This window comes from Harpia harpyja, chromosome 5 (genome assembly GCF_026419915.1).
Source record: "Harpia harpyja isolate bHarHar1 chromosome 5, bHarHar1 primary haplotype, whole genome shotgun sequence".
Classification (NCBI taxonomy): Eukaryota; Metazoa; Chordata; class Aves; order Accipitriformes; family Accipitridae; genus Harpia; species Harpia harpyja.
In genome coordinates, this window is record NC_068944.1 from 74983787 (window position 1) to 75003934 (window position 20148).

Below are 20148 nucleotides of genomic sequence, written 5' to 3' on the forward strand. Positions count from 1 at the left end.
TATTTCTCTGAACAAAGATGTGTACTAACTAGTCTGGGCTGTTTTCTATGTTGCAAAACCTGACTAAAGTGATTGTTGTTTTTTTTTTTTTAATCCTTAATGTGAGGATAAAGTCAATGTAATATATGGCCATTTAAAGATGTTTACATAAATTTAACTTATTTTCTCTGTTTAGCCCTTCAAAATAGGAAAGTTCAGCCCTACTAGGCTTTGTTCTTTACTTTCCAATTAAATCTAATTTGAACAATGGTCTTAAGAGACTTGTTTCATGGCAGCAGAATTAAACCCAGTATCTCTTGGGTTTGACTGCAAATGCTGTAGATCCCACTTGCTTGGAAAAAAACCCAAATAATTTTCAAGTTTTTCTTTTCTATAAAAATAGCTATACTGGGTGACATCAATATCCCCCTAGCACAGTAACCTTTGTACAAAATTGGCAACAAACATCTGCCCAAGGTCACATAGGAACAGGGTAACAAGTTTTAAAACCACCCTTACACATCTACCAACCTCCAACTACTTTCCATTCAGGGAGGGCTTCCTTCTCTGAGGCCTACAGAGAAACGGGGTACGAGTGAGATGGCAAGGCATCCCTGACCTGAGAGCACACAAACATGGAGCGAGTCTGAAGACCAGTGGGGAAAGGGACTTGTGTCCAGGCTGGAGGCTAATAATTCCACCGGATGAGCAGAAAAGCACCATGTTGCCTCTTGCCTGAGTATGCCATCTGCCAGCTAACTATTATTTTGGTTGAGCTATGAAAGCACATCCTACCCAAAAAGCCACTGAAGCGATTCAGATAACAATGCAACCTCCTAAACAACGTCAAGGTCTTCCCCTCACCTCATGGAAGGCAAGTGCCTCATCACTACATCCAGTGCCTGGATGGTTTCAAACGGGACACTTGGCAGCCGACCAGAAAGAGCATCATGTAAAGCCTGCAAACTCACACAGGACATCCACTTTATAGCCACCTTAAATATTCTGTCCTTTCCTTCTCCTGGCAGCGTGACCTCCAGCTCCACCTGCAACAATGCCAAACAACAAACCAAGATGATTCTTTCCATTTAAAGGGGAAAATGGAAGGGGCTTGGAAGGGACGATGGATTCCTCTGAACAGTGCTATAAAGCATGGGAGGAGACAAAAAGCAATGATGAAGAAACAACATATATTAGGTACAGCCTCTTTTTACAGCTAGATCTTTCCAAAGGTGTATTTCAGAAAGCTGGTGTGCTTCCCAACTGGAATCTATCTCCCTCTTGGAGGCAACATTATAATTTGAAAGTGCTTGCATAGAACTGGGAGGTCTCAGTGAAGATCCGATAACCTGATTTTGGATACCCAACACATACTAATGCATCACCGCTCATGTCAGCTCCTGCATGCCTAAAATAAAACAAGGTCTGTCACTACCTGCCAAGATTCATGAATTTCTGGTATTCACTCTCTAGAGCACCGGAGTGCTTTGTATACTATTACTGTAGACATAGTTCAAATGAAAGAAAATAAAATTCACAAGGAGCTTTCAAAAAGGAAAAAACCAACCACACACACACCTCCACCCCGCAAAACAAAAAAACCCACAAAACCCACCAGCCCAAAACCCTCTGATTTTATACCAAAGAAAGAATAAATTATGACCCCCAAGTACTAGTGATGCTATCAGGCAGGAAACAGGGGCACTCCTTTGACACGTTATGCCCTACTTTGAATTTTTTTTCTCTAAGAAACTCTGGTGAACTACATTATGGTAAATTACTTTAGCCAATTACTTCTAATTACATGTGATGCTGATCTCTCCTCTTTACTAAAACAAAGCAAGCCTGAGCACTGAAGTTCATAAACCAACTAAAATTAAGGCTTGTCTGAAATGATTAGCAGTTCTGGGAGTGACTACAAGAAACAACAAGATCAGAGTATCCTTTGTGCTGGATATAAACAAAAGCATTGCATTCTCCTGTCCTAGGGAGCTTACAATTTAAATATAAAAGACATCCACTTGAAAGACAAACTGTAATTAGTGGGCCAGCAAAAATAATACATGGGTAACTGAGCTAATGTATGCAATCATCTGGTCTTTTGCCATAGTTAGCTTCTTCAGTCAAAAAATAGGAAGGAAAGATAAAACACAAACAATAAGCCTTACTGTACCCCCCAAAAATGACAATTTATAGTAGGCAGTCAAAATTAGTATTACAGCCACATCTCTCCTCTAGTACAAACATCATTCACCAGTAGACTCGAGGAAAGGAAGGAGCTGTATGGCTGTGGGAGGGCAACAGGAACTGGAGTCTGGTAATTGTGGGGTCACTGGTCTGAATCTGGCCTGTAAGATTAACTCTACTGAAAAGCTGTGCAAATAAAGGTACAGGTTTTCAGCTGACACAGCTTGAAAGCCTTCTATGAAGGCTTTTTTCTCACTACACCATCAAAAAGTCTTCAACTTGCATCTCATTTACAGCAGATGGAAGATGTCTGTTGCACCTGAGTAGCATTTTCCTTTAAACTTCTCTCCTCTTCCAAATCAAGTTTCATAATTTCTATTATTCCTGATACTGTTAATAAGCAACTGATCTGATTATTAACAACTTTGGTACCCTTAATTTAAAAAAAAAAAAAAAAATCATTTTATTTTTCCCCCCTCCTGGTTTCAGTTCACAAAACTCCTTCACCATGATGGAATGGAAAAAGATAAGTAATAGGACTACCTGTGTTGCAGTATCTGTGTCCCTGGTGGAAATAAAAGACCCAGGATTGAAGAATTTCTATTCCAGTTGCTAGACTGCAAATACCAATTAAGTTTAGCATAGCTACAATGGTGAATTCATACTGCTGAATTTGGCCCAAACAGTTTTTGCTGCTGGGTCTAACTCCACTTCAAAACAGTTGAATTAAGAGTCACTGCTCAAATAAGTAAGGTTTAAATCTAACTTTCCAGGTTTTCTTCCTTTAATATCTCACCTGAACTACACGCTCTGAAGAGTTTATGTTTAAAAAAAAAAAAAAAAGATACATTAGGACCAAAAAATGTGTCCTTAACGCACATCCACAAGATCCCATATACTCTTAGGCACTGCTAATCAGAATTTAATCGCTCAGTAATATTTTATTTATCCCACTCTATATTTTTAAGGGCAAATGAACACGCTCATGTTTGAGAGAGTAAGCAAAATATGGAAAGTTTCAAGACAAAGTAGTTTTAAATAGGAATTTTACCATGTACTTTACTATTAGGAATAAATTCTAAAGCCAAATTTAATGTTTGATTTACTACAGTTTTACCAGGTGTAATCTATACCCAAAGAAAAAATTTACTATCTCAGCCACTAACCTACTACCTGCTAGACGCATTGCTAAATTGCAACACAGTGGAGATAATTTTGTAGCTTAAGGAATTAAGTGAAAGGGAAGTTACTGTAGGGATGTTAAAAATCATTAAGCCTGTGGAAAAATTTGAAAACCATTCTTAAAAAGAATAGCTCTTGTAGCTTATGTAGTCTGATCAACTCAAGTCAGCATATCACTGTTTAAAAATAATAAAAATTAAGCTTGACCATGTGTTTCTGTGGAATTCTTAGTACTCCTTCTCCTCTATAAAATATATGCAATGCTACGTGATGATTTTGTCATGTTTTGAGAATACAATATACCTTTTCTCTATTAATCTAAGAGCTTTTCCTTCCCAGGGATTCAGAGGAAAATAGATGCACAGTTTCCAATCAAATACCCGGGTGCCTATCTCCCATGGACTTGTTTGGAAATCTCAAGCTATGGATGTAAGAAAGAGGTCTGCTTCTATCATGTACAGAGTCATTAGCAGTACTTCAGATAGACAAAGTCAAGAGGAGTAAGGTTGTGGCCATAGGCAGGATTAACACTTTCCTTCTGAAAAAAGAAAACAGCAGTAGGATTTTTGTATCAAACTGCAGCTTGGTTCACTCTTAATTACTGTTTTTCTAATGAAAGACTGCTTAAGATGTATGTTAAGATATATCAGTTGTTCCTGAATCTTGCTAGGTAAGAAAACTTTCAAGTTCAGTTAAAATTTAATTCTAGCTCTTAATCGTACAAGGACATTTTAGGGAAATAACACAGTAATGCAGCAGTTGAGTACAAAGCCACAGTCAGAGGTGACCTGGGCTTTCTCTTAGAACCTTCGAGGAAAGAGGAGACTATTAATCTTCATACCTTGACAGTGTCCTATACATTTCTTTCTGCTCAATGTGTACAAGTAAAAACTAAGAAATATTCTGTTAATATTTACATATTGCATGTTTGTTCCAAAAGGCCTAAAGAAATGAAGCAAGGAAAGAGTGAAAACAAGGTACAATAAGGAAGGAATGAAAACAGGTGTGATAACCATGAAGGCCAAGCAGAAAAGTATTTATATAATAGAAGAAGTTATAAAAGAAGCAAGGTTGTCAGCAAGGACACAAAAAAAACCCCAAACCCCAGAACAACCACCACCACCAAGAGATGAGGACAGAGTGCATTAATTAAGTTAAAGAGCAACAGGAGGCGGGGGGGGAAATGTTGGCAATTTGGTTTCAGCCTTCTGTTTAGCATCAGTTCTTCCACTACTGATGCACACTGCCAGTAAATCAAGGTCTTCTTCCACTTAGATTAAGGATCATCTATTAATCACTGTATGTTCATGAATCTTTTCAATATGATCCTAAATGTAATCAGATGTGCAGTAAACTTGCTACATTTGTTATGTACAGAACAGCCAAAGAAAACCCCAAAGAAACCTAATCTAATTATGCTGGAGGAAAGTCCTAATACCTACAAGCTTTAAACTGGTTTAAACCACGCTTAAACTAATTTAGCACCATGTAAAAATTTCCCTCATTAAGTTAAATTTCCCCACATCTGATTTAAACCAGCTGAAGATTTATCTCTATTAGCTCTTTCCTCCAGGGTAATAACATTGATATATGTACGGCAGAACAACCAACAAAGTCCTATATCCCATGGGAAATAGGGAAAAAATATGTGTTTATTAAAAGCGAGCTTAAATGTGAGCCACAGATGAAACTATCTGAACCATCTTGTGCTAACCTCTGCTAAAAACAGTTTCCTCCGTGACCACCTTTTGCAAATGATCGTCACTCTGGCTAGATAATTCTGTCCCACCCAAAATGGTTAACATCGTTAAAGTCAGCCTTTTCCCAGCTGTACACTACAACATTCATTTACATGGACACAAAGGAATTGGGGCATCAAAAGCATTTCCTGCTGACACACTGTCACTAGACTTCATTTTTACCATGTATGATTTAGTATATGTGGGCTTTAAAATCCAAAGCATGAAGAATCAAGTCCTATTTGGTCAGCAGGCATTCAGACACAGAAGGAACAGGAGGAGGAGGTCATCTCATCCAGTTCCCAATGAGACTAGGGACAACTTGCATCTCACAAAGTCTCATTAGATCCAAGGATTAATGTGATCCCAGTTTGTTTATCCTCCAAAGATAAACCATTTTTCATTTACCTTTACTTACTAAATGTAGAACTTCATACTTGTCATAAAATATTATTGTCAGTCATCCACAAGTTGGAAAGTTTTACAGTTATAAGGTAATTCTGCATGCATTCAGAGAACTTGTTTAAACCCCTAGGAGCCACTCATCAAGTATTATTCCACCTTTGGCAAATACTTTGCAATCTTATTTGTCAAATCTGTAGGAACTGGAATACTGTATGTGAAAGCAATTAAAAAAATAATCAAATCTCTAATACTTTTAATGATTCTTTTATAGTTTTCCCAGATGTTACCTTATCAGTTAATGAAAAATAATTAAGACTGAGTAGAGACTGACCTTTACTGCATGACATTCACTTAAATACATTTGGGGGAAATAAAAATTACACATATGAAATCAAGAGCTTGATTCAGTTAGAACTATTAACTATGCCAAGCACTGCACAAGCATACAATATGAGACAGCAAAGGACAGCATGAACTATTTTATAGCACACTGCTACTGAATTTCAGAAGACCTGAGCTCTCTTCCCAGTTTTATAACAACCAAGTTTCCACATTTCTCTGTATTTCCCTTTCCCCCTTACATTTTACTTTTGTGCACTTAGGTTGTAGTCAACTTCTATGGGATACAACATTCTTCACCTGCACCCACAGCAAAAGGTTAAAATGGCCTCTGGGAACTACCGTAGTACAAACAAGTAGTAAGAATGACTGTATCCTCAAGTGTTCCAACTAAATAAAAAAAGCCACAGAAAATTCAATCTGATATTAGACCACAGATGTGTAGGCTAAATTATTTTATAGGGTTTGTGTGTTAGCATGTTCCCGCACAGTCCCTTCTACTTCACCAGTCAATGAGCACAGATGTGGGTACTCTTTGCAGCTACAACCAGAGTGACCAAAGAGGTCACCGCCCCACATACAGAGCTGGCAAACAGAACATGCGAGTCCTCTTCAATCGCCCCAGGGCTAAGCTAGCAGGTCTTAACCTGTGCATTTTAAATTAATTTGGCTCTCATGTTGTAAAGGATTAGGGAAGAGGTTCCATACAGGCAATGGAGGGATGGAGGAGTTTCTTTCAGCTAGTGGATAGCAAGAATCAGCTTACAGTGGGCTTTGATGAGATTAACGAGCTGACACAACAGCTTGCTGCTGCCCAGAGGGGTGCTTCCACTCCCCTCTCCCAAACTCAACTGTGCTTTCACTTTCTCCCTAGTGCCAGTACGGAGCTTGTCCACTGTCTTGGGCAGTTGATCCAGCTCACCAAACCAGCAGAAACCATGCAAGTGGGGAGAAAGAGAGGGAGGAAAAGAGGGATACGGAAAGGGGAGCAAGCATTTTGAGGGCAACAAGCTCACACTTCTGTCCTGGCAAACCACACGCTGAGCAAAGTGGCAACAGAAGGAGAAATCTATTCCAGAAATATAAAATCACTTTCTATCAGTTATCAAAAAGGCTCTGCAAATATTACATTAAAATCTCCAATTAGAAACATCTCTATTTAAAACTTACTTTATCTCTCCCAATGGGAAGTGGCATAGCTGTATAAAGGTTTTTTCTTCCATCAAACACCGGTTTGCGATCCCCAAAAATCTGGGTTTTAAAGTGCTGAACCATATGCTCCACTATTTCTCTGAAAGTACAAAAAGATTACGTTAATTCAACTTTTTACTTTTAAAGTAGCAGATGAACACTAATGCTAATATCTATGAATAGAGGCACTAGGCAAATGAAAGGTTTGTCCACTGTTGGGTATTAAAGGCAAGATTTGACTGATCTGAATTAAAACAACCTTTTCACAGACTAAACTGTTTTCTTAAAGCAGCTATTTTTAGCTTTTTCAGATTGAAACTTTCCTTCCTCTTTTCTGTGATCTACTGAAAGTAGTAAAGCGAAAGCTCATTTTGAGCTTGAGAGAGCATGAGAGGTGCTTGGTATTCCCTGGGGGCTACTGCTCTCCTGTCCTACAGCCCTTTCTGCAGATGACCTTGGGCCAAAAGCTCAGCAACCTGAGAAGCTTTCAAAAATAAAAAGAAAAAAAAAAAAAATCATTATCCAAGCCTACAGCCTTAGTGTAAGGACAATAGTTCTGTGATGACAGTGATATGCAAACTTTTTGCATCGCACTGAAAAAGAGTACTTTTAAATGTAATGTTTTCATGTATGCAACAAAAGTGGGATCCATCCAACAAACCTGGGTATACACATTCACTGGAACCTGTACATATTAAAAATACATATTCATTTAATTAAGCATAGCTGGAATTAGGTTGCACGTTTGTATGACTGAGGTAACCACTCACAAAGCTCTTGTCAAACCACAGTGTTTACACACTGGTCATGCAAAGCAGTTCACCAGCTGATGAGAAGTCTGTTGGAATAATAACACCCTTTGATGCCAAAGGTCTTTGGTCCAAATGTCCCAAAGAGACATCCTTCAGGCTATCTGTATCACAAGGCTGTAAAATCCAAAATCCATCAGCAGTTTGCAATACACTGCCTACAAGATCCTTAACATACCCCTTGGGGCTAAAGGGCATTAAGAAGTTAAACTGACACAGAAAGGAAACCACAGCATACTCTTTCTTCAGCATCATTGTCAACTAGCAGCTCGGAGAGGCTGCAGCTGACTATTTCATACACCTTGACTTGGAAAGGCAATTAACCCAACATACGGTTAGATATTATAGTGATGCAAAAAGCTGAGATGAAACTCTGAATTCATTCAAGAAAAGAATGAAGACTGGTTTAATTGAGTTTCTTTGCTGTGTGACAAGGCTTTAAGACAAGATGCGCCCATTGAAAGAAACTTGCCTGACCTCCTGAGAAGTATGAATAAAACTTGACCCAGTAATTTCTGCCTCAGGTCTGCAATGTCTGACTGAACAAGCACATAATTTGGAGGGTGGGAGGAAGGAGGTATTTTTCAACTTTGAGTTAAAGATTGAACAATGGAAAACCCATTCTTTTACTGAGCAAGTTCTTCCGATTGTGAGCTACTTTATATAAAAATGAACACTTCCACTTAAGGTTTTCAAGCTTCAAACCACATTTAGCAATGGTATTTCTCAGCTGTGGGTGGAGATATCTTAATGAAAAGTAAGTTATTTTCTCCATGTGAGGTTAAAAAAAAGAGTTATCTACCAATTCACTAATTTCAGCCCTTTGGGACTACTGTTCTACCGAGATCATGCAAGCACATCTAGAACTCAGGGCCAGCGACTGCAAGCAAAGTTCATCTTGAACCTTGTACAAGTCCTAGCTGTCCTTGTGAATTAAACCGAGGGCATCTACAGTGCAGAGCCAAACTCACATTGCCCACACTGCCTATTTAACTATCCAAATAGATCTGGCCTTTCTGCAACATGTGAAGAATTGTAGCCAGACTGTACTGATTTGGCACAGCAGCACATTGTCTCAGCTCTGTGTTTTCCAGTCCTGCTCCAGCTCATGTCTCGTCAGTGTGGAACTTGCATGTACACTGTACGCATCCCTGCAGTGGGTCTGCAGGGTCACAGTCCAAGCTGTAGTAAGTCCTAGAACAAAACCGAAGAACACAGCTGGGACAGATGAGGGAGTAGCGTAAATGAAAATAAAATCTCCCTCTATCCTTTCTAGAGGTTACAACATATAAAGTAATGATAAAAACTATTTACTGTAAATATACATCTGAATTATATGACCAAAATACTAGAAACGTGTAAGCCAGCTGAAAAAGCTATCATTTAGAATTGGACTACACGTGCATTCTGCATAATCCTATATACTTATATATAAGCACACACAAAAATATAGGTATACATGTAGGACTGAAAGGTCACAGCTCACAAAAACCCAGGTGCGGGTGACTGCATGTATATCTACAGGGTAACACATGCAGGAATAAGCACTCAAAAGAAATAGAACACACACTTCATTAAGTGAAAATTAAATTCAATTCTCGACTAGCTTAAAAGTTAAATTTATAATAGATTACCACAGGAAAAAAATGGGAGAGCAAAGCATAGAGATACTGCGTTATGAAAATGCTATCATTACCAACTCTTTAGTATAACAATGGATAATGCACTCCAGTTTATTAATTCACATTAAGAAAACTTTGGCTTTCAGGTGGCTTTTTGACTCCACACTTTGTTCGTGCTCATGACTACATATTCCACCCATGTGACCTTTTTTAACAAGGAAAGGTTTTACTCTTGAATATATAAACATGCCATTCCAATCCTCTACAGTCAAGATGTAGGTAGTTATGAAGATGACACTTGTGGTTTCCAGTTAGTGCCAAGTCTTGTTCTCAAGTTTCACTTCTGGCAACACCACTCTTTTTCAAGTCAATGAGGTTGCCACACTGTGACTAATAGGGCACATATGCAAAATGCAAGACCTAATTGCTTGTCTCCTTGGCCAACCGATCCATGTTTTCACCTTGCAATCTCTTTCAGGAGCATATCTTTCCCTTATATAGCATCGACTGATGAAGGATAATTTCTTACCTAATTTAGTCCCTCCACAATCCTCTCACAGCAGCACAAACAAATGGGTTTTGCCTCCCCTTGTCAGTAGGGGAAGGTGGGAAAACAAGCTGGTAACACCAACTCTCTGCTGAAGGGCTTGTCAGCCAATTGCACTCCAATATTTAACCAAGCAATACTAAGAATCATATTTATCAAGTTGGCTTATACTGACCTAGCTCCACTAGAGTCAATACAGTTTATCTATCTGTCACCAGTGGCTTTGATCATCAGCATCTTAAGATGCTGACAAGTTCAATCAAAATAAGGGATGATTAGCACTGAAATCCTGGATTGGTACAGAAAGGCTTGGAGGAAAAAAATGCCTTTTGATGGATATGCAAAGTTGGAAGCTATCAGTACAAACAATGACTAAAGACAGACACATCCTCCAACCCTCAATGAAGACAGGCACACAGCTCCAGCATTTTCAAAGGAAAACAAGACTGTAAATAAATTGAGGAAAAGCAAAGCACAGTATTACCTGTTAACTCTTCTGGGGCATTTTTCTGGCTTTATATCCAATTCGTAATGGTAGATATCTATTTTAGGAATGTCCATTTCAAAGAAGTTGGCCTGCAGTTTGATTGTTCTCCCAGAAGTGCCAAAATCTGGTCGAGGAGGAGGTTTAAAGGCATATCCCTGTATTGGTGGTGGCAATGGCGGAGGAGGTGCAAGCACTGAAAAAAGAGAAAGCACAAATTAGCCATCAGCTGTAACAAATTGACAGTTAAACAAATTTACAGGCTATTTGACCAATAAAGCACAGCACATTTAAACCTGTAACTTTTTTTAAACAATCCAAAAACTGAAAAAAACCCCACCCTATCAGGAGCCCATGAATTTTGATTGTCTTCTTCCCATGCTGGTTTACCATTTGCTGTATTTCCTAGCCCTGATTACTGAACAAAGTCTTCAAATCAGTTGCATTTTCCTATACTACAAGTCAGCTGGGTTGGAATTTGAGCAGCCAAGCAGGCACTGCTGGGAAAGTGAGAACCAGATCTTTGCTGCAGGGAAGAACCTCAATTTCAAAACAGACACCGAAGCGAATCACCTAACCACATTTATTTGAGCAAACACCTATAAAATGGAGTTTCTACCACTTAAACCACCTTTGAGATCACATTTGTATGAGCTGCATGCATCTAAAGCGAATACAATGCAGGCATTTCGGCTATATACATTTTGCTCTAATGACCATACCGCACAGCTTGCCAAAGAGGGAAATACAGCACAGGAGCTGTTCCTACATGTTGCAGCTCTCTGGAGAAACACTATGTATTAGAATTAAACTATACCCTACTGCTTCCTTTAAACAGAAAGGAAACAGAGCAAATAGTCTACTGCTGCTGTACTGTAATCTTGAGCTCAAATGCCACCCGTAGATCAGACAACACGAAGCAGAAGCATAATAGCTGCCTGCGGTTGTTTCAACCTAGGAAACTCCATTAAAAATTCAGAGAAGTGCATAAGGTACCAACTTGAGTATTCAAAACTCCTGCAGCATCAGTACTCAGGTTTTCCGTGGTCTAGAGAATAACAACTTGCAGCAAAATCTTCACATGTGAAATAACCCAGGAGGCTTCTCATTACTTATGTAAGAATCCAGGTGTGGTTTCCTGGGATTATCAAATTCAGTCCTCTGCTAGCACCAGAAACAATACACATCCCTTCACTAGCAGATCAGTCACCACTTTTCCACCCTCACTTTCCCTACTGGAAAGCTGTTCCAGAACTGTGATGCTCTAATGCTCAAAAACATCCTTCCATTTTTATTTATTCATCGTCAGGTTATACTCACTGACCTTCAGATTAAGTAGTCCTCCTTATTGCATTTTTAGATTTAAACCAAGTTCTCATTTAATTCTTAATTTTAGGCTATACTACGTCTGTTAGTCTCTTCTCATAAACCAGGCTTCATTCTCATCCTTGCAGTCATTTTTCAAGCTAATGCATTTTCACCTCACCTTTCCTGAACAAGACCAAGTGTTATTCCACACGAGGGCCCATCAGGGTCCAGCAGAACCACACTGATGCTTTCATCTCTCAATTGGAAACATTGGGTTAATGAGCCCTAAACTGCATTTGCCTGTTGTACCACTGCCTTATACAGCAGCTCTCAGCCACCCAGTGACCAGTCAGTACGTGCGTGCCTCAGTTGTTTATGACTGATCATCTCTCAGTTCACTATTAATTCCAAGCTACGTCATCTTTAATGTATCTATTTTTTTAACCCATATCCATTACCCTGCTGCCTTCTGTATGATGCTCAGGACCTCCTTTTTCTGACAATGCCTCCTACGCTCTACGACGAAGTTTCACGTACTTTTTCCTAACATGCATGCAAATATCCATTAGTGAAATAATAAACAAGACCATTGACAACCTTAGTAGCATCGTTTCCCCGCTTTACCCTTCAACACTCCCCATGGGCAGTTTCCAACTCATCAGTATCTCCTTAATTTTACCATTCTACTAGCCTGACTTCCAGCACCCATTTCTCCACAAACCAGATATTTCATCAGAATCCAGATAGTTTGGTTTGACATTGAGAACATGATAGGGGGTTATGTTAGTTATTTTATTTTATTTATTTATTTTTTAAAATCTTGGGTTTTCTCATTTGTTTTATGTTTGGGAAGCTTGTTTCAGATCTTCTCTTGCAAACATATTCTGAGGCATACACCCTCTTGATGTCATGTTACAGAACTTCAATTTGCCTTTTTTTTCCTCCCTTTTGTAAACATTGCCATTAAAGTCTGTGATTCTCCAACACTAACTTGATCAATATGTTAAAGACGCTTGTTGCTGAAGACTTGCATTTCCATGACCTAAAACTTCAGGGTTTTGTAATAAAAGATTATTCTGTCTCCTTAATTTAAGTACACCAACTCCTTCAGTTTTGCTTTCAATGGAAATATAGCAATTCTCATTTGAATATTATTGTTATTTATCCATCTTGCCCTTGCAGTGTCAACACCTGTACTGAGAAATGAAGCAAAGTATCTTCTTAGTTTTCACACAATAGCTCTAGACTCTTATCTATAACCCAGTCCTCACCACAAGCAACCCATCTGCCTCTGCATCTGACCTTTCCTATTTAAATCCCTGAAGGCAAGTTGAAATACTTAGCTGACTCTAATTCCGCTCAACCTTTAGCAATTTTTTTTTTTTTTTTTAATTTCTGCACTTCTTGACTTCTAAGGCATGGATTTGTCATCTTTTCCCCTACACTTATGGGACCTCTGCTTACTTCAAATATTTTTTCTGAACATGATTAACTCACTCGGGTGGCCCCCGCAGTCGCCATATCATCTCACTTGGTATGACAAATTCAAAGTTTCTGTGTCATTAAGTGGAAAGAACCCTCTACTGTGGATATGAAAACTAACAAAGTTATTTATAGCATTACCACTACAACTGGAAAGTAACATAAAAATACTCCCACAAATATTTACACTTGCAATATGACAAAGGTTTCTATTATCCACCTCTAAATCAGATCAGGAGGATGTGCACCAAGCATCTACCTCTGCTCCACCAGAATATTGTTTACCATCGTTTTCCCGAAGAAATCTGGCTCCCACCTATGATTTCAGCCATTCTGTTGCTTAATGCTTTACAGCTCATCACTGTATATATTTTTATTTCAATCTTTCTGTAACAGAACATTCCCATTCGAAAACCATGTCCTAGCCATTATTTTATGATTTTTTTTTTGTCCTTGCATGATCCCCAGAGCACCACCCATTTGAAAATATTTTAATTTTCTGCCCAGGCTCCTGGCATTTGTATTTTAACATTTCCGTTTCTTGTTATCCACACTCTGCATTCTAGCTGCATTATGTATTGCCGTACTACTATTACCTGGTCAACTATTATCTCATCAATATTAAGTATTTCCCTTCTCTTTGCTGTCTATTTTTATGCCTTCTAACATTTCTGTATCTACTGCCACATCCTAATTCCCCTGCCCTTCTTTCTTCTGTGCCAGATTTGGTACATCACGACAAGTTTTCAGAAATAAAAATAATAATAATAATAATCTTACAAGATTTGGAAGTACAAAGACTAGCATCATGGAGGGTGGAACCCCTCTACAAGCTATTTATGCTGCAAAATTAAGTAATTTTGTAATTAAGTAACAATCCTTCTCCCGCTGTATTAAAATGGAATCATTTACTACTTCTCACAGGAGCATAACAAATCCATATCTGTAAGTGTTCAGGGATCAACACAACCACACGTTGCTCAACAACATCATTACCTTCCTCCACTAGAGTTTTAGTGACAAACAGTAAATAAAAGTGAGGGCATATATTCAGTTTTGAGAATAACATGAAATGCTGAGAGAAGTACAGACTCCTGGGGAAAGATGTGATCACAGTTTTACAACCTGCATGTCTGATGGAGGAAAAAAAAATAACCAAGCTGTGCAGAAAGCAGGACTACTACCACCCTGTATTTTCATTTTAAACATACTTTTCAATTATTCTTTTACGATCCAAGAAAAAAAAAAATTTAAAAAAAGGAAGCTATTTCTGGCTCAACTCCCTAGGCAAACCTATTTAGGGCAGGGTGTTGCTTCAAGGAGATAAGTACTGTTTATTAAACAGCAGCACTGACCCGATAAGCAGTCAACCTATATTTTTGCTGCATAAAACAGATACATACGCATTAACTATAGAACTGAGGGATGTGAACTGAACTTCAAGGGAAAAAACTAAATATTACAACCATTGATCTGAATTCACTTTTTGGACTACTGCCTCAAATTAAGAATGCAAAATCAAACTATCTTGCATGAAATCTATTGCAGCAACCAGCTGTGTAGAGTCACAAAATACTGAATTTGGTGAAGATAAGAAAGGATAGAGGCTTACTACTCTTTTCTATCAAAGAAAAAACCATGAGCCTCAATCGTAAAAGATAATTGCTACATTCAAAGTGATTCAGCTGCCCCAACTCCTTGTTGAAGCACTCCTGACTAATTCCCATCACTCACTCACTTCTAAATGTGACAAAAGCCGTACCAATACAAGAACACTTCTTAGCACAAAGGTTCCTAGTAAGAAGGTTTTGCAGCGTGATGAGGTGTGTTACAGAGGATATTGCTGGACACTGGAGCTCGAGGTGACACCCTGCCCAAGGAAACCTGCCAAAATTAATACCCCAACACACGTTATTTGCTCCATTCCTGGTTTTCAGAGACTCCTTCATGAACACAGATGATGATTTCGGAGAGACAGTATTTCAAAGTGTTGGAAAATCTACATGCATACCTGGATTTTACTTTTAAAGCGCTGTCAGGGGAAGAATGAATTAGAAGAAAGATGAAAGACTAATAAGACGGAGCACCTGCGTGATAAATATCAGAAGCTCCTCACTCATTTGCTAGATGGTAATATGAATAATGAGAATGTTTCAGCCTTGATATGATGATTGAGACCATCAAGAGCCCCATTTTAAAGGTGTGAATTAAGGTAAGCTAGGTATTGAATAATGAGGTGCCACTATACTGTCTTTAGGCTTATTTTTATCATGAAAAAAACAGACTTCCTATTATAATTCATCCAATTTACATAAACTAAATGTTCACAGTTATCAATCATAAGAACTGTAATTTCTACCAAAAAAAAGGAATCTGGAAAAAGACAGATAGTAGAAAAATAACCGTCTTGTGGCAGTTTGCTGAAATAAAATTAATAATCAAGCACAATTACTCTGTCAAAAGACAGTGGCAGGGAAAAGGTAGTGGTAGAGGAACTCTGCACAATCACAGAAATGCTGCTTTAATACAAATACTGAATTTTGCAAATTGAAAACTATTGCAAACGCAAGGCATGCTCCTACTCCAGCATGTTACTGTGGATCAAAACTAGAGATAAGAGAGTGACTCAAGGAGTCAGCTGGCCAAGACTCTCCTAGTATATAAAAGGTGTGAATGAGCCACACTCTTGAATGAGCATGGCTCAGCTCATCTACTCCAAAATCCACACAATTATGTCATGACAATTTTTCAGGACCATTTAATTTATAACCATTTTCCAGACTTAGAGCGTTCATTTCTTTTGTCCTTCATTCTTCATCATTTTTTAAAGCTTAACTGCTGGTCTGCTTAGCACCCTGGAAGCACTGCCAGTCAGCACTAAACTTGCACGCTGAAGTTTTTTTAGCAAAGAATTATGCAATTTTAATGTGCAGTCAGAGGCCTAATGAGTTACTAAATAAGGGGCCAAACTAGTTGCATCTAAGGGCTTGTCGACACAGGAAATCGCCTGAGCATAATTATACTAGTGTAATTATATCAATAAGTTTCCTTGTGTGGCAAGTCCTAACGCATACTTAATAATCAGGTGGTGTTTTCACAACTCAAAGCATGTTTTAGCATTGGGCTAATGCAATCTGTGTTTGTCAATAGGAAGTCTCCCTAAAACAATTTTTCTAAAAATACAGTCTCTAAATGAAACTAAGGTGAAGGCAGGAAGCATTATTTGGAAGCTTCACTTTCAGTAAAGGTTTCTAGTATCAGACAACAGAGCAGCTCTTCTGGATCATGACTACGGGTGTTTTCAGATATTGCTGTGCAATAACAGATGCATTTTTCAAAGTATTCTAGATACACTGATTACTTGATACCCAAGTATTTAATAAAAGAAGGCCAAATTTCATGCTAGTATACAGAATTTTAATTCAATATGAAACTCAATTCTCCTGCAGCACTTGATTTAATCTACCTTGCTTGCCAACCACAGCCTTGCAGGCAGCACAGACTATACAACCATTGTGCATATCCATTGCTGCCTCCAGGTCAGTTACTGATTCCATCACACAGACACAAAGAGGAGACATCACTCCTTGGCAAAAAAGGGGTTTAATAACTTGTCCTCAACTAGTGATCAGCTATTTTGCCTCCAGAACTGCAGGAAACAAAAAAATGACAAATGTGTTCATCATCATCAGGTTAAAAAGAACCAAGACTGGCAAAGGAACAGACACATCTGCTTGAAAGGGCTCTCCAGCAGCTGCTGTAGAGGTGCTCAAGTATCATGAACATAGAATAATACAGGTTGGAAGGGACCAGGTTGACTTGTCCAGTCAAGTTTTTAATATCTTCAAGGACCGAGTTTCCACATCTCTTACAACGTGTTCCAGTGTTTGATCACCCCTGTGGTAAAATAAACTTGCCTTACACTCAACTGGAGTTTCCTGTGTTCCAGCTTCTGTCCATTGCCTCCTGCCCTGTTCTGGTGCACCTGCCACAAGCCTGGCTCCGTCTTCTCCATAGCTTCCCCTTAGGTAGCTGTAGACAGCCAGATCACCCTTTAGCCTTCTCTTCTTAAGGCTGAACAAACCTGATTCTTCTCTCAGCCTCTCCTGGTGTCATGTGCTCCTTCCCCTAGCCACCTTGGTGGTGGCCTGTCACTGGGCTTGCAAATGCGTAATGTCCCCTTTTGGGAGTGCAGTTTGAAGTGGGAGAGTGGGAGACTTGGAGAAGGGACACCCCATGGTGGGGGAAACAAGATTTCCACAAATAGTTATTCAAATATCAGTAACAGAGGGAATTCAGAAAGAACGTGGAAAACATCCATTATGAATTCTTAACAGGATCTGCACGGAGTTTTTATGTATTTTATTTACATATATATATGGTCAGAGCAAGAAAAGAAATACAGGGAGTTCAGCCTTTTCTTTTTAGGACCCAACTGAAAAAAAAACTTTGGGCAGTCTTCAAGTTTTCTTACAGTCTGGGTTTTATAGAGAGGTTTAACTTTCACACTGGCTTTCTGTTAAGAACTGTTAGAGAAAGATAGGAGAAAGGCTGGCAGTGTTTTCTAGGAGATAAGGAAAACTCAAAGCTGCAGCTCATAGTCCCTTGATATTTTGGGGGTAAAGGAATCTACATGGAACCTGTTATGTCTGTCTCTGCTGCTCATTAAACGTGTGTTAGAGTATGGAAACAAAAAGTTCTTCAGTCAAGCTATAGCATTGTTGGATTAGATTATGCACAACAAATAAAGGTAACAGACTTATGTATTATCCCCAAGAACTCAACAAACCATAAGGAAAACACTGGAGGAAAGCAGAAGAGATTATGTAATCAGAACTTCAGTTAAATCTAGTATCTTACAGCATCCTCTTAGGTATCAACTATGGAAGGTTCTTTACTAAGGTGTGATTGCCAGATTTAATGAGTTTTTCTGCTAATAATGCATCCTCTAGAAAACCAGTACTTGGTAGAGCCCAGTAAATAACGTGATAAGCAACTAAAAGGAATGGAAATAGATAAAGAGCAAAAGGGAAAAACAATTCTTCTTACCTTTTTTATGCAAATAAAGTATATGTAAGACTACTTAGGACAACTCCTTTAACCACTTCTTGAATTCCCAGTATTCCAGTAAGTTGTACAGCATGCAAAGCGGTCACAGGACACATCACAATCAACTTCTGAAGTTGCTTGTCCTTTTACTTGATAGCAAAGTGAACAGGTAACACTGTTAACGATGCTTTACGACTCTTTATTTGTCCAGAGCCACATTTCTACTTTGAAACAGGTTGCAACTCTAGCTGTATACACCTACGCATGCTTCGGCACATGGGTTTAGGCTGTCACTTGTATCCATCCATTGGGATCACTGGATCTGCAGATCTCCATTTCCCTTTCTTAAAGCTCAAGCTCACCTATTCCTCACTTACCCCTCCTATGTCTGAATGCTGGATTTTTACCATCTTCATGCTCCAGAGTACCTTCCCCCTCTGAACACACACCTGCTCATCTTTCTCTTGCATTCGCCATGAGTTTCCTAGCCATGTATCACCCCACAGCTGGTAAACTGTTATTTTCCTGGAATGGCCCCTAAAATGCTATCCACAGTTAGATCACTTGGGGATGGGGTGTCCCTGGTCCCCATCACATTCAGTCTGTTCCCGTACTTCTCTCAAGCACGTGCTCATCCCAGGCCACCACACGTCTCCATTTACACTCATAAGCCAACCCTTTAAGACACTGAGCTCAACTATCTTCTTGCATTCCCCATTTTTTCCGCATGTGTTAAATTTCTGTTATTTTTTATCACTCTGACCATATATAAACTGTGCCTGGATCCTGTCAAGGATTCATATATGATGCCTTTCACATAATTTTTGAGGGAGCCCCTCTCTAAAGGTTCTTCTGGTCTCTCAGTGAGCAGCTACCACACTTTTTAGCCACAGCACATTGCGTAAGCTGAGGTGAGCTATCAGAGCTACGGCTGCTTCAATACTGATGAGCAAAAATGAAGGAGCTGTCCTCATATTTGGTCATATTTTAAGTCCCACATATGACTATTGAGAAGTTTAGGGATCCAACTCTGCCAGATTGCTTCTAATTTCTTCGTGTTGTAGTAGGAAATTAAATACTTCAACACGGAGTCAAAGTCTTAGATAAACAGCATTACCTTCAACCCTGTAATCTCATTACATTCAGTAGACCTAATCCAGACGTGATTTTTATTGAATAATTGTCACTTTCTGCAAAAGAATTCAAGCAATGTTAACTCTCAAGTCAACCCTTTTATCTAGCAAAAGGTGTCCCTGCCCATGGCAGGCGGGTTGAACTAGATGATCTTTAAAGGTCCCTTCCAACCCAAATCATTCTATGATTATTTTGTCTGGAATAAATAATCAGTTACAGATCTATAGCTCCCTTGGTTATCCTGGTTACTTTTTGACCTCTGTAAGATAGAGATGTGATCTCTTCGTAGTGCCAGAAGCGATATGATCACAGAGACCAGAATCATTCCCAGACACCAATGGTGTGAGCGGGTGTTGCAGTCAGAGATGAAAGGGAGAAACAAGACATCAATCCAGCTTGCTTTGTAAGTTATGACCGCATTTCAAATAAGAATATGTGAAATACTACAAGAACAAAATGCCAGAGAACCAAAGAGAAAAAGATCAATGCTCTAGCAGAAAGCAGCAGGCAAGAAGCTAAGAATGGTTCTTTCTAACCCACAAGCTTCTTCTTGACAATGTCAACTAGCAAAAGACACCAAGTGTTAGTCCCTTCTTTTTCCTCCCACGTGCTTCTTGCAGCCTAGACCTTCAAATTTATCCTCCAAATTTTCCAATACTAACAAGCTGGTTCTCACCACTCTACTGGCCAC

The 20148-nt window shown here is 39.0% G+C and overlaps 1 protein-coding gene across 1 annotated transcript in view; it reads right to left on the minus strand.

Annotated features, from left to right (window-relative positions):
* AGO2 (argonaute RISC catalytic component 2) overlaps positions 1-20148 on the minus strand; it is a 68793-nt gene that overhangs the window by 37053 nt on the left and 11592 nt on the right. The window contains exons 2-4 of the mRNA XM_052787697.1: positions 10485-10680; positions 7002-7122; positions 844-1025 (exon numbers count right to left, since the gene is read on the minus strand). Coding sequence (XP_052643657.1) covers positions 844-1025; positions 7002-7122; positions 10485-10680 — 499 coding nt within the window. The remainder of the gene's footprint in view (positions 1-843; positions 1026-7001; positions 7123-10484; positions 10681-20148) is intronic.